This window comes from Piliocolobus tephrosceles, chromosome 6 (genome assembly GCF_002776525.5).
Source record: "Piliocolobus tephrosceles isolate RC106 chromosome 6, ASM277652v3, whole genome shotgun sequence".
Classification (NCBI taxonomy): Eukaryota; Metazoa; Chordata; class Mammalia; order Primates; family Cercopithecidae; genus Piliocolobus; species Piliocolobus tephrosceles.
Window position 1 is genome coordinate 88,187,182 of NC_045439.1, and position 20,596 is coordinate 88,207,777.

General features: G+C 48.1%; 1 protein-coding gene across 1 annotated transcript in view; it reads right to left on the reverse strand.

The window, feature by feature from the left end:
• The window catches only part of TBC1D2B (TBC1 domain family member 2B), an 83,395-nt gene extending 78,221 nt beyond the window's left edge, over positions 1–5,174 (reverse strand). The window contains exon 1 of the mRNA XM_026449629.2: positions 4,747–5,174. Coding sequence (XP_026305414.1) covers positions 4,747–5,103 — 357 coding nt within the window. The 5' untranslated portion in view covers positions 5,104–5,174. The remainder of the gene's footprint in view (positions 1–4,746) is intronic.
• Positions 5,175–20,596: the final 15,422 nt, after the last annotated feature.

Sequence of the window (20,596 nt, forward strand, 5' to 3'; positions counted from 1 at the left end):
GAAGACTCCAGCACCCCTACACACAGAGAGATGCACACAGGAAGCATCAGCCTCTGCTAGACCCTTGCAGCAGTTTCTAGACATGTCCAGTAAAAGGTACTAGGTATCCTGGTAAAGAACTGGGCAGTAAAATGTTCCCTTGTGATACTCACTATCCAAAAACGACAGATATCAAATGCAATAAAAGGAAAGACTACTACTACACCTTATCTGATCCACAACAAAGTCAAAAAAAAAAAGTAGACTTGTCAGAACAGACAATACAATTAGATACTCCACATTTTAGACATTCACTCTTCCTGGAGCCTCTACTTTCAGAGAGGGACTGAGTCTAGCTTCATGATGTTGGCAAAATCACATCCCCTCTCTAGCCTCTATTACCTCATAAAGCACTAGATCAAATCCCTAAATTTGGGAATAGAGGAGTTTACCAAGAAATTCCTAAATCAGCTTTCATTAAGACTTACATAGAAAAACATTTTGAAAAAGCCCAACAAAACCACAGCTTCTCCAGAGAGGCTGAAAGATACTTTTAAATAAGAAAAACATATGATAATAGAATAAGAAAATGGCTGATTTTTCTTTACTTTTTAACCCTCTGTGATAAGAAATGGTATTTGTAAAATTATACACAACTAGCTGAAGTCTAAGCAGTGCTAAATCCTAACTTAAAATCCTTAGAAATCAGGGTCTCCTCTATAGCTGGGCAGCCCTGAAGTGAAACATTAAGGCTTAAGGGGATCAGTTCTTGCATCTGAAAGATAAATTGGTAATTTCCATACTTAACACCATAAAGATTTTACTCCTACAGCTCAAAAGAAATAACTGTACAATGAAATTTAACTTTCTTAAAACACACCCCTGGCCGGGCGCAGTGGCTCACATCTGTAACCCCAGCACTTTGATTGAGAGGCAGAGGCAGGTGGATCACAAGGTCAGAAGTTTAAGACCAGTCTGGTCAATATGGCGAAATCCCATCTCTACTAAAAATACAAAAATTAGCTGGGCGTGGTGGCGCGTGCCTATAGTTCAAGCTGCTCGGGAGGCTGAGGCAGGAGAATTGCTTGAACCTGGAGCCAGAGGTTGCAGTTAGCAGAGACTGCACCACTGCACTCCAGCCTGGGCGACAAAGTAAGACTCCGTCTAAAAAAATGGGGGGGGGGGGGGAGGGTTTTAGAGTAGGGGTGTTTGTTTGTTTGTTTTCTGAGATGGAGTCTCACTCTGTCGCTCAGGCTGGAGTGCAGTGGTGTGATCTCGGCTCACTGCAACTTCCACCTCCCAGGTTCATGCGATTCTCCTGCCTCAGCCTCGCGAACGGCTGGGACTATAGACGTGTGCCACTATGCCCAGCCGATTTTTGTATTTTTAGTAGAGACAGGGTTTCACCATATTGGCCAGGCTGGTCTCGAACTCCTGACCTCAAGTGATCCACCCGCCTCGGCCTCCCAAAGTGCTGGGATTACAGGCATGAGCCACCGCGCCCGGCCTTCTCCTCCCTTCTTCCAGAAAGCCTTGCCTGGTTTCCATTCCCATTGTTGTATATAGCTAACACTTGGTACTATCTTACTCTGTGACCAATTTATTTTTACATGTCAAAATACTCCTCCATTGTAAGTAACCCAAAGGGAAATGTATTTCCTTTCTTTAAAAAAAGAAATATTCTGAACCTACAAAAAGATGGATAGCATAACATGACAAACAATGACCCAGTCCAAGAAATAAAACACTGCAAAACAACAGGAGAAGCCCTGAGGCACCCATTCCCAATCACATCCTCCCTCTTCCCATCAGAGGCAACCACCACCTGGAAACCAGGGCTCATCAGCCCCATGAAGCTATTCTCCTCGCAAAAGACCATACATCCTTATGATCTGTAGTACTGTTTCACATGATCTTCCTAACCTTTCTATAAGTGGTATCATTCTGAACACAATCAGTCTGTAACTTACTTCTTGTTCAATTTTATCGTTTGTGAGAGTAATCCACGTTGACACCTATAGCTCTAGTTCCTTTGTTTACTACTGCATAATATTCCATTATATGAATACACTACATATTTGGCCAAAGACACAGCTTGGTATTTCATATGCCATGTAGTGCCTACTATTTTCCATACCACTACGGAAAATGTGCCAGCCATTTTCCATAACATTCTCCAGAATCCTCATAGCCACCTAATGAGGAAGGTATGATTCCCACTAGACCAAAGAGGAAACTGGAGCAGAGAAGTGGTGTAATTTGTCCAATATGTCTGAGCAGCAGACTCCTGCTTCAAGTTCAAGTCCATCCAAATTTAAAGCCACACTTCTGACAATGCATGCACCTTGTAACCCTGCTTATGTAGATTCAGATTATTTTTTATTTATTTATTTACTTTTGAGATGGAGTCTGCTCTGTCACCCAGTCCGGAGTGCAGTAATGCGATCTCTGCTCACTGCAAGCTCCGCCTCACGGGTTCACACCATTCTCTTGCCTCAGCCTCTCCAGTAGCTGTGACTACAGGCACCCGCCACCACACCCGGCTAATTTTTTGTATATTTAATAGAGATGGGGTGTCATCATGTTAGCCAGGTCTCGATCTCCTGACCTTGTGATCCACCCACCTCGGCCTCCCAAAGTGCTGGGATTACAGGAGATTCGGATTATTTTAATGAAAAAAAACTGATAGAGGGCTCTACAGTCATCTGGGAAAAATGTGAAACATGATGCTCTAGTTTCTTTAACAAACATTCCACAGGAAATTAATCCGACACAGGGACAGCCCGTATGTACACTGAGGAAGAGCCTCTGCCTTTGGCAAAGGTCTCCCACTAGGGTCATTCCCAAGATTATACATGCACTCTCTAAGTAAGCCTGAGTAGGACTGCAACCTGAGTTGGTTTTCTTTGGGGAAACAGGCTGTCTGCACACACTTACAGACAGGGCAGGGGAGCCCAAGAGAACATGGGAATCAGATCCTACTTGAACTGGCAAAAGCTGAGTCAACAAAGCCCTAAGAACATCTCCAGGGAGCAGCTCCAGCTGTTAGCAGCTCTGGGGTCTGAGGAACAGTCGTCGGCTTATAAGGCCAGGCGCTTGCCTACTCTGTTCTCCATGTGGCCAACTCTGAGAGCGCTTTCATACATCCCAGCCCAACCCTGTCGTCCTGGAGAAAGCCCAACTTGGGAATACGTAAGAGTGAGAGTGAGGGTGGAGACTCATAGGAACCAGGCAGGCAGCAAAGCCTGGAGAAAGGATACCCAGCTCCAGGCCTGGGCCCAGATCCCTCCAGGTGCTCAAAGCAGGTAGGCTCCTAGGAGGTGACAGTCTAGTCCCCCAGGACTCCCAAGGACAGGGGAGGCCTTTCAGCACCAGGACTCCTGACTCTACTCTCCTGCTTCTACACTGTATCTCTCATTGTGTCTGTCCACTGGAGAATTAAAGGAGCCTCAAGGAAGCAAGTCATAACTGGCTGAAGCGACCCCCTCCCACCTCTCCTGGACAAAGCAAGGAGCAAGAAAACAGGCTCTGCCACCTACTTGTTGTGTCACCTTAGCTGGAGCATTCCTGTCCACTCTGGAGGGAAATGTAGTGGACTGTCTCTAAGGGCCCTGCCATCTCTGACTCTTTCTGTCTACAGTGCTGAATGCACTCTGGCTCACGCTTGGCATCCCAGCACTTTGGGAAGCTGGATGGGGAGGATGGTTTCAGCCCAGGAGTTCGAGACTAGCCCGGGCAACATAGTAAGACCCCGTTTCTTTAAAAAAAAAAAAAAAATTAATTAGCCATGCGTGGGGGCCTGTACCTGTGGTCCGTGCTACTTGCGAGGCTGAGGTGGGAGGATCGCTTGAGCCCAGGCATAGAGGCTGCAGTGAGCCGAGATCACACCCCTGCACTCCAGCCTGGACAACAGAACAAGATCCTGTCTCAAAAAGAATAAACAAATAAATAAAAGCACTAACATTTACTAAGCAGTTTAGAGTATAATTCATTTAATCCCAACATCCCATGAGGTAGATACTACTGCTATCCCATTTTACAGAGGAGGCTGCTGCAGCACAGAGCGGTTCACTGAGGTACCAAGGTTATAGGCAGAGTTCTTTTTTTTTTTCATTTGAGACAGAGTCGCTCTGTCCCCCAGGCTGGAGTGCAGTGGCGCATCTCGGCTCACTGCAAGCTCCGCCTCCCGGGTTCACGCCATTCTCCCGCCTCAGTCGCCCAAGTAGCTGGGAATACAGGCGCCCGCCACCACGCCCGGCTAATTTTTTGTATTTTTAGTAGACACGGGTTTCACCGTGTTAGCCAGGATGGTCTCGATCTCCTGACCTCGTGATCCACCCGCCTCGGCCTCCCAAAGTGCTGGGATTACAGGCGTGAGCCACAGCGCCCCGCCGGCAGAGTTCTAAAGGAGGCCCCGAGGGTAGAAACCTACGCTTACAGGCCTGGAAAGGCTGCGCGGGACATCCACGGGATGGTGGGGGTCGGGAGACACCAGAGAGGGGCCCGAGGTTAGGCGCAGAGGGGATAATGGGTCAAGGTGTCTGAGGAAGGAGATGGGGCTGGGTAGCCCCAGCCAGACTGGCCGAAGCCCAGGTAGAGGGGTGAAGATAGGAACGAGGGCGGAATGTGGAAAAGCAGGGAAAGGCAGGCCGACGTGGGCAGGGGCGAGGAGGCCTTGGAGGAAGGAAGGTGGCTGGCGCAGGCCCGTGGTCGAGGCAGGGGGCGCCTGCGGAAGCGCGAGGGGGGCTTTGGGGCGCGCGGTCCCACCTTGAGCACCGTGACGGCTCCTGCGCTGTGCACCTGGAAGTGCGCGGGCGGCTCCGCGCCCAGCTCCGCCGCCTCGTCGGGGCCCTGGTAGCTGAAGCAGGCGTCCGCGATGTCCAGGTGGCCGAGGGGCAGCGCGTCCTGAGGACTCTTGAAATAGTAGAGGTAGCAGCGGCGCGCGTCGAACACGAACCAGCGGCTGCGGTAGCCGCGCAGCGGGCCTTTGCCCGACAGCTTCTGCAGATAGCCGCACAGCCGCGCTGGCTCCCGCGCGGGACCCGCCCCGGGCTCCGCTGCCGCCCCCTGAGCCGCGCCCTCGCCGCCGCCGCCCTCCTCCGCCCGGACTCCAGCCCCCGGCATAGCTACCGCGCGCCAACGGTAGGAGCCCGCGCCCCGCGCCTTCGCGCCACCGCCGCTGCGCCCCCTACCCCTCCGCGCCGCCCCATCGCTCCGCAAGGCCCGCGGGTGCGCAAAGCAGCCTGGGACTTGTAGTCCCGCCCCCGCCCGCCCGCCAGCCGTTGCCCCCGCAGTCCCCGGAGGCAGGGTCCTGCGTCCAGCATCCGTGCGAGTCAGTTGCCTTCGTGCTACCTGTGCTCCAAGTCCTGCCCTGCAGGGTGAAGCAATGGTCTATTTCTTTACGGCAGTGTAAGTACATGGGAGCGTGCATCTCTCAAAACCCAACGGAGTGTCCACTTAAAACTGCATTTCACACTGTGTACCTTTTTCTAAAAACTTGATTTTTAAATCTCCCTCCTGCCATAGTCTCATAATATTGTAAAAATGAGACAGCCTATTGCCTGGTGCTGAGTGGGTGCTCAGTAAATATTTGCAGAATTCATGAAAACCAAAGCGTTTCCTGCCTCTCCAGACCTCAGTTCGTTCATTGAATTCAACATATATTTATTGCGCTCCTTCTGAATGCCAGGTACAGTTCTGTATGCCAGGCCCTGGCGGATATAGCAGTGAACAAACCAATCATTCTCCTGCCCTCGTAGAGATTATATTCTAGTAAGGCAAGGAGGTGATACACAAGAAAGTAGATAAAAGTAATGTGTGCTACGCTGTATAAATGCTGTGATGACATGTAAATATTATCACTTAAAATAGCACCTAGTATTTATCAGTGCTTTATAGATTAACTTATTTGAACACTCACAACCTGAGAAGGCAAATCTATTGCTTTGTAATAAAGCAAAGAGAAAGAATGAATAAGACTAAGTATTTGCTAGCAAAACAGGGTGACTATAGTCAAAAATAATGTAATTGTACGTTTAAAAATAACCAAAAGAGTATAATACAGGCATGGTGGTTCATGCCTGTAATCCCAGCAGTTTGGGAGGCCGAGGTGGGCGGATCATCTGAGGTCGGGAGTTCAAGACCAGCGTGATCAACATGAAGAAACCGCGTCCCTACTAAAAATACAAAATTAGCTGGGCATGGTGGCCCATGCCTGTAATCCCAGCTACTCGGGAGGCTGAGGCAGGAGAATCTCTTGAACCCAGGAGGCGGAGGTTGCAGTGAGCCAATATCATACCATTGCACTCCAGCCTGGGCAACAAGAGCGAAACTCTGTCTAAAAAGAAAAAAAAAAAAGGTATAATTGGATTGTTTGTAACACAAAGGATAAATGCTTGAGGTGATGGATACCTTACTTACCCTGATGTGATTATTATGCCTTGCATGCCTGTGTTAAAATATCTCATGTAATCCATAAATATAAACACCTACTATGTTCCCACAAGAAGAAAAAATAAAATAAATAAAAAGCAAAGTGAGAGGATGAGGTGAGGGGTCAGGTAGCAGGCTGCTCCCCCAGGACAGGCAAGGAGGCTGGTCGGATCCTGTGACGCGGAGCACAGACCTAGATGATGGGAGGGGCAGGGGCAACCAGAAATATGGGTGAAGCATTCCAGGGAGAGAGAATAGTGAATACAAGAGCTCACTTATTCAAAGGAAAAAGGAAGTGTATAGCTACATTTGTGAAGGCCCAAACCAAATATCTCACCCTTATAGATTTGCATGTTTTATACAGACACACTGAAAGACCCAGGAGGAAAACTGACCTTTCTGAGCTAGACAGGAACACAAATTATACTGCCTGTTTAGAGCCACCCAGGTAGGAAGGGCAGGCTCTGGGTCCTTACCCAGCCCACTGACTCTCTGCAGGCCCTACAGTGGCACCACACAAGTGTTCCTTTCCTGGGGCCCGTCAGAGGTCTGGCTGGGGTGGCCACAGCAAGGGTGCTCCTACCTTAGCCCTCTCCACCTGTCTTTGAGCACGGTCAGCACAGTGTTAGGGACTGGACTCTGACTTCCCACTGACCGGATGTGTCTCCTAACTCTGCCACTTACCAGAGGCATGACCTTGGGCAAGTGATTGAACCTCTCTGGGCCTCAGTCTCTTCATTTATAAAATGGGGTTGATAAATACAAGTAGCTATCTCATGCTGTTGTTATTGGAAGGGTTATGTGAGAAATGCATATGAAAGTGCTTAGCATGGTGCCTCACACATAGTAAGCACTCAGCACGTATCAGTTGTTATTATTATCATCATACAGTTAACACCAATGTCTTCCTCATCAGTCAGCAGATTCGGAGAGGAGGAATCCAACAGTCAGACGGGGCCCAGACAAGGGAGGCCAGAGACTGCAGTGCTGCAGGAATGGAGTGAGCTGCTCTCAGGAGTGAGGGGTCCAAGTTCAATTTGGGCTTCACCATGTATGTAAAAGGGGCTGTGACTAATTGGCTTGTGGGGTAGGCAGTCAGGGTGGAGTCTAATCTTGAAATACTGTGGGAAAGGGAGGAGCTGGGAGAACCGGGTCTGTATTGCTGTAGTATGGGGAGGCAACGGGACAGGGGAGGGTATAGCCCATCTCTTCTAGCTCTATCAGTAAGTTATGAGGAAGTGGGGGTGGCCATGACCTGTGGTCCCAGTGGACAGTACCAAGACCCGTGAGCTGTCTCACGGGGACCAATGTTTGCTAGGCCCAAGGAAGGAGGCACGAGCCCCGCTCCTGTACTGAGAGTCTGGGCTGGCTGGCCAGGGCTAGGGAGATGGAACGGGACAAGGGTGCTGTTTTAAGTGGTAATCATTTACATGTCATCACGGCATTTATACAACATAGCACGCATTACTTTTATCTGCTTTCTTGTGTGTCACCTCCCTGCCTTACTAGACTATAATCTCCACGAGGGCAGGAGAATAATTGGCTTATTCAATGCTGTATCCGCCAGGGCCTGGCATACAGAACCGTACCTGCTGTCTGTGCCCCTCAGTGGGCAAGCTAGACTTCAGCCTGGATCCCCTACACCTGAGCCCCTAGTCCTTCCCTGGTCACCTAGCACAGATGAGCTGGGGCCATTTTAAAATGCTTGCAGGGCTGGGCGTGGTGGCTCACGCCTGTAATCCCAGTACTTTGGGAGGCCAAGGAGGGCAGATCACAAGGTCAGGAGTTTGAGACCAGCCTGGCCAACATGGTGAAACCCAATCTCTACTAAAAATAGGAAAATTAGCCAGGCGTGGTGGCAGGCACCTGTAATCCCGGCTACTCGGGAGGCCGAGGCAGGAGAATCGCTTGAGTCTGGAAGGAGGAGGTTGCAGTGAACCAAGATCGTGCCCCTGCACTCCAGCCTGGCAACAGAGCGAGGCTCTGTCTCAAAAAACATAAATAAATAAAATACTTGTAGGCCACTGCTCTCTTCCTTCCAGAGGCCACACCTTACATCATATCAAATATATTAAAATACCCTACATCCCGTAGTAAACATACACATAATTTTTGCTATAAAAATGTTTTCAGGAATATCCATAATTGTGCTCTTGATATTATCTAATTATGAGTTTTCATTTTGATTTTTAATTGGCTGATTTCTGGGCAATCATCACGTCTATGTGGGAATTTTGGCCAAGTGAGAGAAACCTAACCTAGAAATTATTCTCAAATGTAATGACCCTTTTTTTTTTTTGAGATGGGTCTCATTGTGTCACCCAGGCTGGAGTGCGGTGACGCTACCTCGGCTCACTGTAACCTCCCCATCCTGGGCTCAAGCTGTCCTCCCACCTCAGCCTCCTAAGTAGCTGGAACCACAGCGCAGCACCATGGTCAGCTAATTTTTGTATTTTTTGTAGAGATAGGTCTTTGCCATGTTGCCCAGGCTGGTCTCAAACTCCTGGTCTCAAGTGATCCTCCCACCTTGGCCTCCCAGAGAGCTGGGATTAAGGCACGAGCCATGGTGCCCAGCTCTGTTATAACATTTTTATGATGGCTATAAAGGTGACATGTTACATGTGTAGATATTTAATTAGATGTTCATTAATTCTAATTTTGCTGTTTTTCTTGGGTTTTAGAGCCAATACATTTTTCTTAGGCCACAAACATTTCACAGGCCCCTCAAACTGCCAGGCCCAGGCACTGAGCCTTTTAGTATACTAGGGGATACACTGGCCTGGCCTCTGCCTCGGTCTCACCAGGTTCAGAATATGGCCCTCTGAGGAGCCTGCACAGACACAGGCCTGAGTCCCTAGTGAGAATTGTAAAGTGTGGAAGCCTCAAGGCCAACAGCAATGTCTCAGGAGGGTCCCCTGGAGGGCCCTGAGTCTCTGTCTACCCGACCAGGCTTGGGAAGTGGCCCAAGCCTTCCAAGGATCCCTAGAGCCTCCAGAATCAATCCTAAAACCCTCTTGACTCTCTAGACCTCCCCCAGGCCCCTCTTCCCCACTGACTCTCTCAAGGCCCTACTGGAATGCTTTTTATTTCATGAACAAACCCTTCTCCCCTCATTCCTAGGGCCATGAGCTGAGGAGAACTAGGCAATGGGGCTTTATCTCATCTCTGTTAGTACCTCCATTTTCAATTTGGACAATGTTTATAGTTTATGTAAATAAATATAGCTTCAGTTCTTCCCAAGGGCCTCCTCCATGGAAATGTTGGGGTTGTCTCTGGTGGTTCCTAATTCCCTAGAACCTTTGTAAATGATTTGTTGGCTTTCGCAGTTCCTGAGGTCTCTTATATTAAACAGCAATGTCCTGTGGTCAGGGCCAGCTTTGTACAGCCTGTGTACCTCCACTGCATCTAGTACAGGCATGAGAGGTGTTGAAGGGTCTGCCCTGCATGCCCATGTAAGCCCCTGCTTCCTCAAGCCTTCCAGGAACCCAGTGACCAGAAGGAAGCAGCCACCCAGGAGGAAGTAGCTGGTGTTTATCGAAAAGGGGAAATTTGGGCAGTAAACTTGCTCCTACATGGCCAGCCTCTGGGAAAACCCTAGGGGAATACAGAGCCAGAGACTCATCCTAGGTCAATCTCCCCAGAGTTGGTAGCATGTGTCCAGAGGCCTCTGAAGAAGCATTCACTGCACACTGCCTTTGTAACTGCCAGACCCCAGGGAGACGGAGCTGGCTGAGATGCTGACCTCCCCCCGTTGGAGGAGTGCACAGATCTGCGGGAGGCCCAGAGAGGAAAACAGCCTTGTCACCTGTATGCTGTGTGCCCCCGGGCATGTCCCCGCCCTCTCTGGGCTGCAGTTTTCCACCTGCACAGCAAGGAGATGGATGGCTAAGTGATCTCCAAAGGCCTGCCCCTGCCTGCTCTGAAACGCAACAGTGGCGTGAGACACAGCTGTGAGGGCCTGCAGTCATTCTTCCCACAACTCTGCAGGCCGGTGGAGGCTGTGCTCTTTTCAGTCCCCATGCTCAAAGCCCTCTGGATTGTTGCAGCCATCACAACCAAGCTGCCCCCTCCCCTCAGGGCTCCACTCCATCTACAGGCTTGGCTGCCCACTGCAGTTGGTGCAAACATGACCCCTTTGAGGTGACACTTTTGCATCATATGACCCTGGGCCCTGATGGAGAAGCAGTCCTAATCACCACCCCCATCCAGGGCACAAATGGAGGCCTTGTGTCCCTGAGGTAGAAGCAGAGATGGCTCTGTTCCTTGGGGGTTGGACAATGTTATCCTGGTAAGGCCTTGTGAAGGAAGTTGGCCTGATGAGGAGTGGGTGGGGTGGGTGAAGAAGGTTGGGGGACTGGAGCTGTGAATGGGCCAAGCATTGGAGGGCTAGGGGCAGGCCAGAGAAGAGCAAGGCCATCCTCAGAGCAGATGATGCTTTGACCAGAGCACACAGCTGCCACAGGGAGACCCCAGACCAGCGAGTGGGCTTTCCAGGTATATCCGCAAAGCTCTGAAAGGGGGCACCCTGCACCAAGCCTACTGCACTGGTGGGAAGTTGTTGGGGGGACTGGGGCAGCTGTAGGGTAGCGGGGGAGTGGTTTTGAAATAAAGAAGGGGGCTGGGCCTGATGGCTTACACCTGTAATCCTAGCACTTTGGGAGGCTGAGGCACGTGGATCACTTGAGCTCGGGAGTGCGAGACCAGCCTGGGCAACATGGCAAAACCCCATCTCTACCAAAAAATTAGCTGGGCATAGTGGTATATGCCTATAGTCCCAGCTACTTGGGGGTCTGAGGCAGGAAGATTGCTTGAGCCCAGGAAGTCAAGGCTGCAGCAAGCTGAGATTGCACCACTGCTCTCCAGCCTGGGTGACAAAGTGAGACCCTGTCTCTAAATAAATAAGTAAATAAATAAATAAATAAGGAGCGGTGGGAGCTTGGGCCAATCTCCCAGCCTCTCTGTGCCTCAGCTTCCTCAACTGTACAATGGGGCATAATAACATCTACCCCCAGAGCTGCTAGGGGCTTAAATGAGCCAGTAAATGCAAAACACTCGACACAGTCCCTGATGTACAACAAGTCTCAGTTTGGTAAGTAATTCATTTAACAAACATCCCTGGCTCCTGCTCTTTGCCTCTGGCTGGTGATGGGTGGTGCTGAGAACTCACCACAGGACTAGGCCTGGCCCCCACTGCAGGAAACTCTCAGTTTTGTCAAGGGGGAGAGCCTCAGAGAGAACAGCCCCAGCACAGGAGCCCAAGGCTCTCAGACCCTCTTGAACCGTGGACTCTGGCTTCCAGTAGGCCTCATTTCCCTACCAAATTGTCCAGCAAATCTGCATACCTCCTGGCTCTTTTTCTGAGAGGGAACAAATCTGAGGTGCTGGCCAGTCTCCCAGCCCTGGGGCCAGGGTACTGAGGCTCGGACTGATAGAGGCCTGGGTGTCTCTGGGAGCTGATAGAGGATAGAGGGTTGGCAGGGGCTCGGTGCCAGGCAGTCAAAGCCAGCATGGGAGTTAAGGAGAATCACACTGCCCCAGGAGCAGGGGAGCACTGGACCCTGAGGAGGCAATGAGCTGCAGCTGCAGAGGCCCTGTGTCCTTCCTGTTACCGCCCTGTTCCCAGGGCCTGGCACCCAGCCCAGCACAGCATAGTCCCCTCTACCTTCACCTTCCTGCTTCCTAGAGGCCCTCAGGCTCTCCCCTTCCCAGTGCCCCCATCACTCAGCCAAATCTGATCTTGGACACTTCCACCCTTCCCACACAAGCAACAGGGACTAAAACCCACTTTGAGATCAAGCATTTTAACTGAAAGCCTAAAGAGATGCTGTTCTTATGGTGGAAGTTCAGGCATCCTTCTGGTTGGGCGAAGGGGTCTACAAAAGGAGTTTACAGTGTACTTATGTGAGCAAAGCAATGAAGAGGGAAGCAGGAAGAAGGCAGTCAGGATACATGATGACAGGCACAGAAAAGACCCAGAAGAAGTAGATATTGGAGTGGGAGGAATGTTTTTAAATGTGTTTCTTATTTGGAAGTTTGAATACATTGACTACTGATTTTGAATTAATGCATTTTTAAAGTATTTAAAGAGTTTGGGTTGCAGGGAAAATGGCTGGAGCAATGGCATGGGTGGAGGATGCAGCATGTATGGGGGAGGAGGATGGTGTACCAGGTTCTTGTCTTGGCCCTGCCATGGACTTACTCCTTGTCTTGGACAGACCATTTCCATTCTTGAGTTTCAGTGTCCCTGTCTTTATAACGGGAAAAAATGGGGACAGTAATACTACCTTGTATACCTGCTATAAAGATGAAAGGAAATCATATATGTGTGTATGTGAAGTACTTGGCACATGGTAAGGGCTCAAAATCATTAGGAATCTACAGAGGACCTCCGTTTTCCCAGCTGTAAAGAGAGGGGAAGGGAGACAGGGATAGGACTAAATTAAGAGGCAAGCCCAGGGGCCCCAGCTGCCCAAGCGGCTGGGTGTACCAGGTCTCTGCAACTGGGCCCCACAGTGGCCATCTGGCTTCCAAAAGGCTGTAGAACAAGAGTTCTCAAAATCGTGGTCCTTGGCCCGTTGTCTTCCCTATGGTCCCTAAACTGATCCCAAAACTTGTCCGTTCTCCAGCTGTCATGAGCAAACAGTAAGCAACTCTGAAGAATTTCATTTTTATATGGGACTCAGAAATACTCACTAGTGAGGCCGGATTATCTATAGCGAAATTAACCTGTGTCTTGTTCTTGCTGCTGAAACTGAGAGGTACACTGACAAAGCAGCCTCTCTGATCTAAGGGGTGGTTTTCCGCTCTGGGCTGTCAGGAGCAGAGACTACAGGTGCAGAGCACCCCAGATGGGTGCTTTATGGCTCAGATGAGGCTGGCAATGTTTTTAAGGCCATGGTAGGTCCAGGGCACTCTCACCTTTGGAGTCCCCATCTCACTAGTATCAAATATATATAATTTTTAAATGGCATGGCCACATTTTACAAAAAAAAAAAAAAAAAATGTCTTTTGCTTTAAGCTTTTTGGAAAGGATAATTCTTATGAATTTGCTTTTGAAATGATTTGGCCTTGAGGAATTCATTTCATTTACAATTGGTAATGATTTCTTGGCAGTTTTCTTACATACTTGGGGATTTTCGTGAGCTAAGATAATCTGGCCTCCAAACCATTTTCAGATGTGATGAAACCTTTATGAATGCTAAATGAAGCTGATGCAATATTACATAGTATAGACATTTACTTATCCATTTATTCATTGTGATTTTGCATTTTTCTCCTTTTGAATTTTGGAGCCAATACTGGTTGTTTGTTTGTTTCTTCCAGATCTTAGATCTTTTTATAGGCCCTTGGAAAGTTCCCAGTACCTGGCCATTGTCCTATGGATAAAATAGAACAGCCTGTGTTGGGTGGGAAAAGGGCTGAGGGGGACCTCTCTGGACACTGCCCTCCCCAACCAGCAGCCATGTTGGAAAGATGGCAAGACAAAGTCACTCAGTGACTTTGAGGGGCCAAAAGCATCACAATAACATTGGTGACTTTTCTGGACCAGCAATAGCCCTCTCCCCTGGTTTTTCTTGCATGCTGGGGGCCTCAAAAATGACTGAACTTGAAAATAGTATTCATCCATGTATTCAATATTTACTGAGCCATACGTCAATACAACCCTTAAAGAAAGCAATTTGGCATCATCTGTTAAAATGACAACTGCAAATACCCTTTGATTCAGCGATTCCACTTTTGAGAATGTGTTTCATGGATGTATTTATTCTTACACTTAATTAAATCCATATAAGGTTATCCATTGCTGCATTTTCAGGAATTAAAAAAAATGGAAACAACTCAAATGATCATCAATAGAGGACTGGTTACAAAAATTATGATGTATTCATACAATGGAATAATATGCAGCCGTGAAAATAAGAATGGCACCCCTCTCTTTAGTCTTATGGAAGGAGTGCCAAGATATACTGTTGAATTTTTTTATAAGGCAAGGTGCAGAATGCTGTATAGTACTCTACCTTTTATGTAAGAAGGTGAGGAAAATAAGAATATACATACTTGGCTGGGCACAGTAGCTCATGCCTATAATCCCAATACCTTTAGTACCAGCTACTCAAGAGGCTGAGGTGTGGGAGGATTGCTTGAGCCCAGGAAGTTGAGAGTTCAGTGAACTGTGGTTGCACCACTGCACTCCAGCCTGGCCAACAGAGCAAGGCTCTGTCAGAAAAGGAAAGGAAAGGAGAGGAGAGGAGAGGAGAGGAGAGGAGAGGGGAGGGGAGGGGAGGGGAGGGGAGGGGGAAAAAGAAATACATACTTATTTGGATGTATATAAAGAAACCCAGGAAGGACATTCAAGGAACAACTAACAGTGGTTATCTATGGGAATGAAATGCGGTTAGTAACTGGGTGGATGGGGTTAAATGCCTGGAGAGAGAATATTTTTACTGATATCTTTTTATATTTGTCTTTTTAAGATTATGTTGATTTATCATCTATTTGAATAATGAATTAAAATGTATTTACTGAAGGCCAGGTATGGTGGTTCACGCCTATAATCCCAGCACTTTGAGAGGCCAAGGCAGGTGGATCACTTGGGGTCAGGAGTTTGAGACCAGCCTGGCCAATGTGACAAAACCCCATCTCTATTAAAAATACAAAAATTAGCCAGGTGTGGTGGTGCATGCCTGTAGTCCCACCTACTCAGGGGGCTGAGGCAGGAGAATCACTTTCACCTGGGAACTGGAGGTTGCAATGAATCAAGATTGTGTCCACTGCACTCCATCCTGGGCAACAGAGTGAGACTGTCTCAAAAATCAAATCAAATCAAATCAAATAATAACATAAAATAAAATAAACCTACGGAGCATCTACTTGTGCCAAGCACCATTCTAGGTAAGGGATACAGTGGAAAATGAGATAGACAAATTGAGAAAAAAGAAATAGGATTGTTCATTCTTCATTCCCCAATATTATAGAACTAATTCAGGCCTACTAATGAAACAACTTAGGGCTATGAAAATGTAGTGTGCACAGTCTAACACAGGCACATGACAAGCATTTACGGAAAAGTCCACTTTGGTATTCGATCATCAGGCTCAACCAGCAGCAGTTGCAATGAACATGGCTTCTGCACAGGCTCAAAAAGAGAAGTGAGAGAGTCAGTGCTTGGATGGGGCACATTCACTGGGCCTTCGTCGAAATGCTTAGAGAGACACTACCTCTGAGCGGCTTTCAAACCTCAACTTGCTTCCTGAAAGGGCAAGCCAGGCTGAACACCTTCAGTAGATAGTCATTTGTGGGATAATCCATTACCATCTATTTGCGCTATAGGAAAAGCAACCTTTTGAGAGAGGAGAACTTAGGACAGGGAAGTTTTGCTAGGCACAGGGACTTTGAATTCTGGGGACTTCCCAGTCCCGGGGATGACTTGCAGCTGTGGGTGAATCATGATGGCCACTGATATCTACTGCATGTGCACTGAGCCTCCCGGCCACTTCACTGCATAGATTAGCTCTGAGAAGTCCTGAAACCTACCAGGTAGGTACTTTTTCTCCCTTCTATTTTTATAGATGAAGAAACAAACAAGTGAACTCACAGAGCCAAGTAAGGGAGCTGGGATTCTTTTTATTTATTTATTTATTTATTTATTTATTTATTTACTTATTTATTTGAGACAGAGTCTCGCTCTGTCACCAGGCTGGAGTGCAGTGGCGCGATCTCGGCTCACTGCAACCTCTGCCTCCTGGATTCAAGCAATTCTCCTGCCTCAGCCTCCCGAGTAGCTGGGACTACAGGCGAGCGCCACCATGCCCAGCTAATTTTTGTACTTTACAGTGGAGACGGGGTTCACCAAGTTGGCCAGAATGGTCTCGATCTCTTGACCTCGTGATCTGCCCGCCTCAGCCTCCCAAAGTGCTGGGATTACAGGCGTGAGCCACCGTGCCCAGCTGGGAGCTAGGATTCTAAGCCGGTAAGTCTGATTCCAGAGCCTGAAGCCTTCTTCTCCCTCTCCCTGTGTCTCTGGGCCCCAGGTGGAGAAGGAGAGCTAGACTACTGTAGTGTCCTTTATATGCCCAGGCCTCAGCACCCAGTAGGTGACCACACGTATTGAAATGAACAACGACACGAAGAGCACTGTCAAGGACAACCTACCTTTTCCTACCCCAACCCTTCTTCATGGAGCTTACCTGGGCCTCGCCCCTCCCCATCCCCACACTTCCACTGAGTATAGAGACCCACCTTATTTGCCTGACTTTGGAATCTGACCTCTGGCCCATAGCCATACTGGGCTCTGCCGCCTTTTATACACAAAGCCTTTGTCTTCTTAGGAAAATGACCAGGTTCTGCCCATGAAAGTATCCAGCCTGAAAGGAAGGTGGGGAGAGATTGCATCATGGAAAATTGTAGAAACACATTTCTTTGTATTTGAATACTTACAGGACCTCACTTTTGGCAGCTAACCGACTCTGGGTTAGACCCTAGCATCCTTAGCCTTTTTGTGCCATGGACATCTTTGGTATCTGATGAAGCCTATGGACTTCTCAGAATAGATTTTTTTAAGTGCACAAAATAAAATACAGAGAGCAATGGAAATAAATTATATCAAAATAGGGTTTATGAAAATATTTGTGATATTACATGATATGTTTTATTGGCACGTTAAATAACAAGATCCAGAGTTGGGTCTAATTACTGTAATTCTGAGGTAATCATGAGCAAAAACGATATCTCAAGATATCTGCAACAGCTGTAGTGTAATATGAAAATATCTGTTATTTCCGTTGGTAACAAAGTAACAGGTGCTGCTAATGAGGTTTGTTCCCAGCGACATTCACCACGGAAGGAAATGCTTAATTCAATGAAAGGTTAGGGAAAAATCAAGATGTAATCTTACTCCTCCTCATCTTTCCCAATTTTTTTTTTGGCATGGTCTTGCTCTGTTGCCCAGACTGGAGTGCAGTGGCACAATCATTGCTCACTGCAGCCTCAACCTCCCAGGCAATCCTCCCACCCCAGCCTCCTAAGTAGCCGGAACCACAGGTGTACACCACCACGCCTGGCTAATTTCTTTATTTTTATTTTATTTTATGTATTTATGTATTTATTTATTTCAGAGGGAATCTCGCTCTGTTGCCCAGGCTGGAGTGCAGTGGTGCTATCTTGGCTCACTGCAAGCTCTGCCTCCTGGGTTCACACCATTCTCCTGCCTCAGCCTCCCAAGTAGCTGGGACTACAGGTGCCCGCCATCATGCCCGGCTAATTTTTTGTATTTTTAGTAGAGACCGGGTTTCACCATGTTAGCCAGGATCGTCTCCTTGACATCGTGATCCGCCCACCTTGGCCTCCCAAAGTGGTAGGATTACAGGCGTGAGCCACCATGCCCGGCTGTTTTTATTTTTTTTGTAGACATGGGGCCTTGCTATGTTTCCCAGGGTGGCCTCAAACTCCTGAACTCAAGCAATCCTCCTGCCTTGGCCTCCCAAAGTGCTGGGATTATGGGCGTGAGCCATCATGCCCAGCCCCCTTTCCCATGTTAAAGAGTTCCAGTCCTCATCAGCCCAGGCCTAGGATTTCCGTTCTAATGCCATTATATCCCTGGCTTATGTTTGTGACAGGGAAGACCAATTAGCAAGTATGCAAATGATGGTTCCCTTAGGAGGTCCCCTGGCAAAGAGTTGACTCCTCCAGTGTCAAGGTGGGAATTAATGGTTTATAAAAGTGATGTTCCCAGTAGTAGGCCCTCCAAGAACGCTTACTATGTGCCTATGTGCTTGTCCTTGTGAGAAAAGCACTATCTGTAGTATTTCACCCCATCCCCAGGTGAGCTCAGTATGATTACCCTTTTCACGGATGTGGAAAATGTGGCTGAGAGATGAGAAAGAGCTCAGGAGATCAAGAGCATCCTGGCTAACACAGTGAACCCCTGTCTCTACTAAAAATACAAAAAATTAGCTGGGCGTGGTGGCACGCGCCTGTAGTCCCAGCTACTCAGGAAGTTGAGGCAGGAGAATCACTTGAACCTGGAAGGCAGAGGTTGCAGTGAACCGAGATCGTGCCACTGCATTCCAGCCTGGGCGACAGAGCGAGACTCTGTCTCTAAATAAAAAAATGAATAAACAAATAAGTAAATAAAAGAGATGAGAAAGAGCTGCCCAGGTTGAGGTCACAGGTTTGCCTCATGCCCTTGCCTGTTCTCTAAACTATAAGCCTCACACACACCCTCACAGGCATTTTTATCTTGATTTCAGATAACCCATGATGACGTTGTAATAATAATAATAATTATTATTATTATTATCAACAGGAGTGGACCTTCTGTATTTCAGAATCTTGCATCACCACCACCACCACCACCACCACCACCACCACCATCATCATCATCATCGAATTAATAGCTAATCCTAGTCACTATGTTATTACACACACTATTCTAAGGATTTAACTCATCTGACCTTCCTAACAGCAGGACAAGTTAGATCGTTTGATTAAGGTCACATAGCTAGTAAGCTGGAATTTGAACCAAGGAAATCTGGCTGTAACACCCTCATTTTTTAAAACTTTTTTATTAAAGTAGAACATAGACATCGAAAAATGTGTAAACCATGAGTGCAGAGCCAGTGAATCTTCAAACTGTAAGCACTCTCACTCAACTCACTCAATCCACATTCACCCAACCCACCAACCAGAACAAGAAATAGAACACTGTCGGCCCGGCGCGGTGGCTCAAGCCTGTAATCCCAGCACTTTGGGAAGCCGAGAGGGGCGGATCACGAGGTCAGGAGATCGAGACCATCCTGGCTAACACGGTGAAACTCCGTCCCTACTAAAAAATATAAAAAACTAGCCGGGCAAGGTGGCGGGCGCCTGTAGTCCCTGCTACTCGGGAGGCTGAGGCAGGAGAATGGCGTAAACCTGGGAGGCAGAGCTTGCAGTGAGCTGAGATCCGGCCACTGCGCTCCAGCCTGGGCGACAGAGCAAGACTCCGTCTCAAAAAAAAAAAAAAAGAAAAAGAAAAAAACAAATAGAACACTGTCAGCACCAGCAGCTTTTCGCTCCCCACCCAGTCCCCAGGGTAACCACTATCTTAACTTCTATTGCTATTGGATTAGTTCTGCCTTTTTCTTTTTTTTTCTTGTTTTTATTTATTTATTTACTTACTTATTTTTGAGACAGAGTCTTGCTCTGTTGCCCAGACTGGAGTGCAGTGGCGCAGTCTCGGCTCACTGCAAGCTCCGTCCCCCAGGTTCACGCCATTCTCCCGCCTCAACCTCCCAAGTAGCTGGGACTACAGGCGCCCACCACCACGCCTGGCTAATTTTTTGTATTTGTAGTACAGACGGGTTTTCACTGTGTTAGCCAGGATGGTCTCAATCTCCTGACCTCATGATCCACCCACCTCGGCCCCCCAAAGTGCTGGGATTACAGGCGTGGCCACTGCGCCCGGTTGCCTTTTTCTTTTTAGGAAAAGGTCTTGCTATGTTGCCCAGGCTGGCCATGAACTCCTGGCTTCAAGTGATCCTCTCACCTTGCCCTCCTAAAGGGCTGGTATTACAGGTCTGGCCTCAAGGAAAAATGAAACCAAGCGTCTCTTACTGTGGAATGGAGTTAGAGATAGTTATGTATCAAGTGCTTAAGCAGAAGAAATGACAAGAAATCACTTTAGTCATACTGTAGCAGTACCTGCATCCTATTTTTTATCTTATGTAAATGCGCCTTCATTGTAAACCATTATGCTCTCTCTCTCAGTCCTCATAATGACCCTAGAGTCTAGAAAATAGCTTTGTCTCATGCCCATTTTACAGATGAGCAAATTAGTTCTCTGCAACAATTGAATAAGTTTCTTGAGACCCCACCTCAGTCCCAGCTACTTGCCCAGGGTGGTCTCACGTCAGTGTGCGGTGGAAGTGGGAGTCTCATCAAGATCTTTGAGGCTGACTGCACTATCTGCTGCCTCACCATCCATCCAGCCTGGGTTTCTGCTAGGAAACTCAGAAACACATTAGAGACTCAGGGATGTTTGTGTGAACAAATGGTCCCATTGCCCTAACTGCTCCAAAGCTTCCTACCAGAGGCCTATCCCTGCCTTTCCAGGGGACCCATCTACTCCAAAGTCCCCTCTCTGTTAAAACGACATGAGCTTCTGGTGGTTCTTCAAAATCTGCAACAAAGTCCCACCTCCTCATCT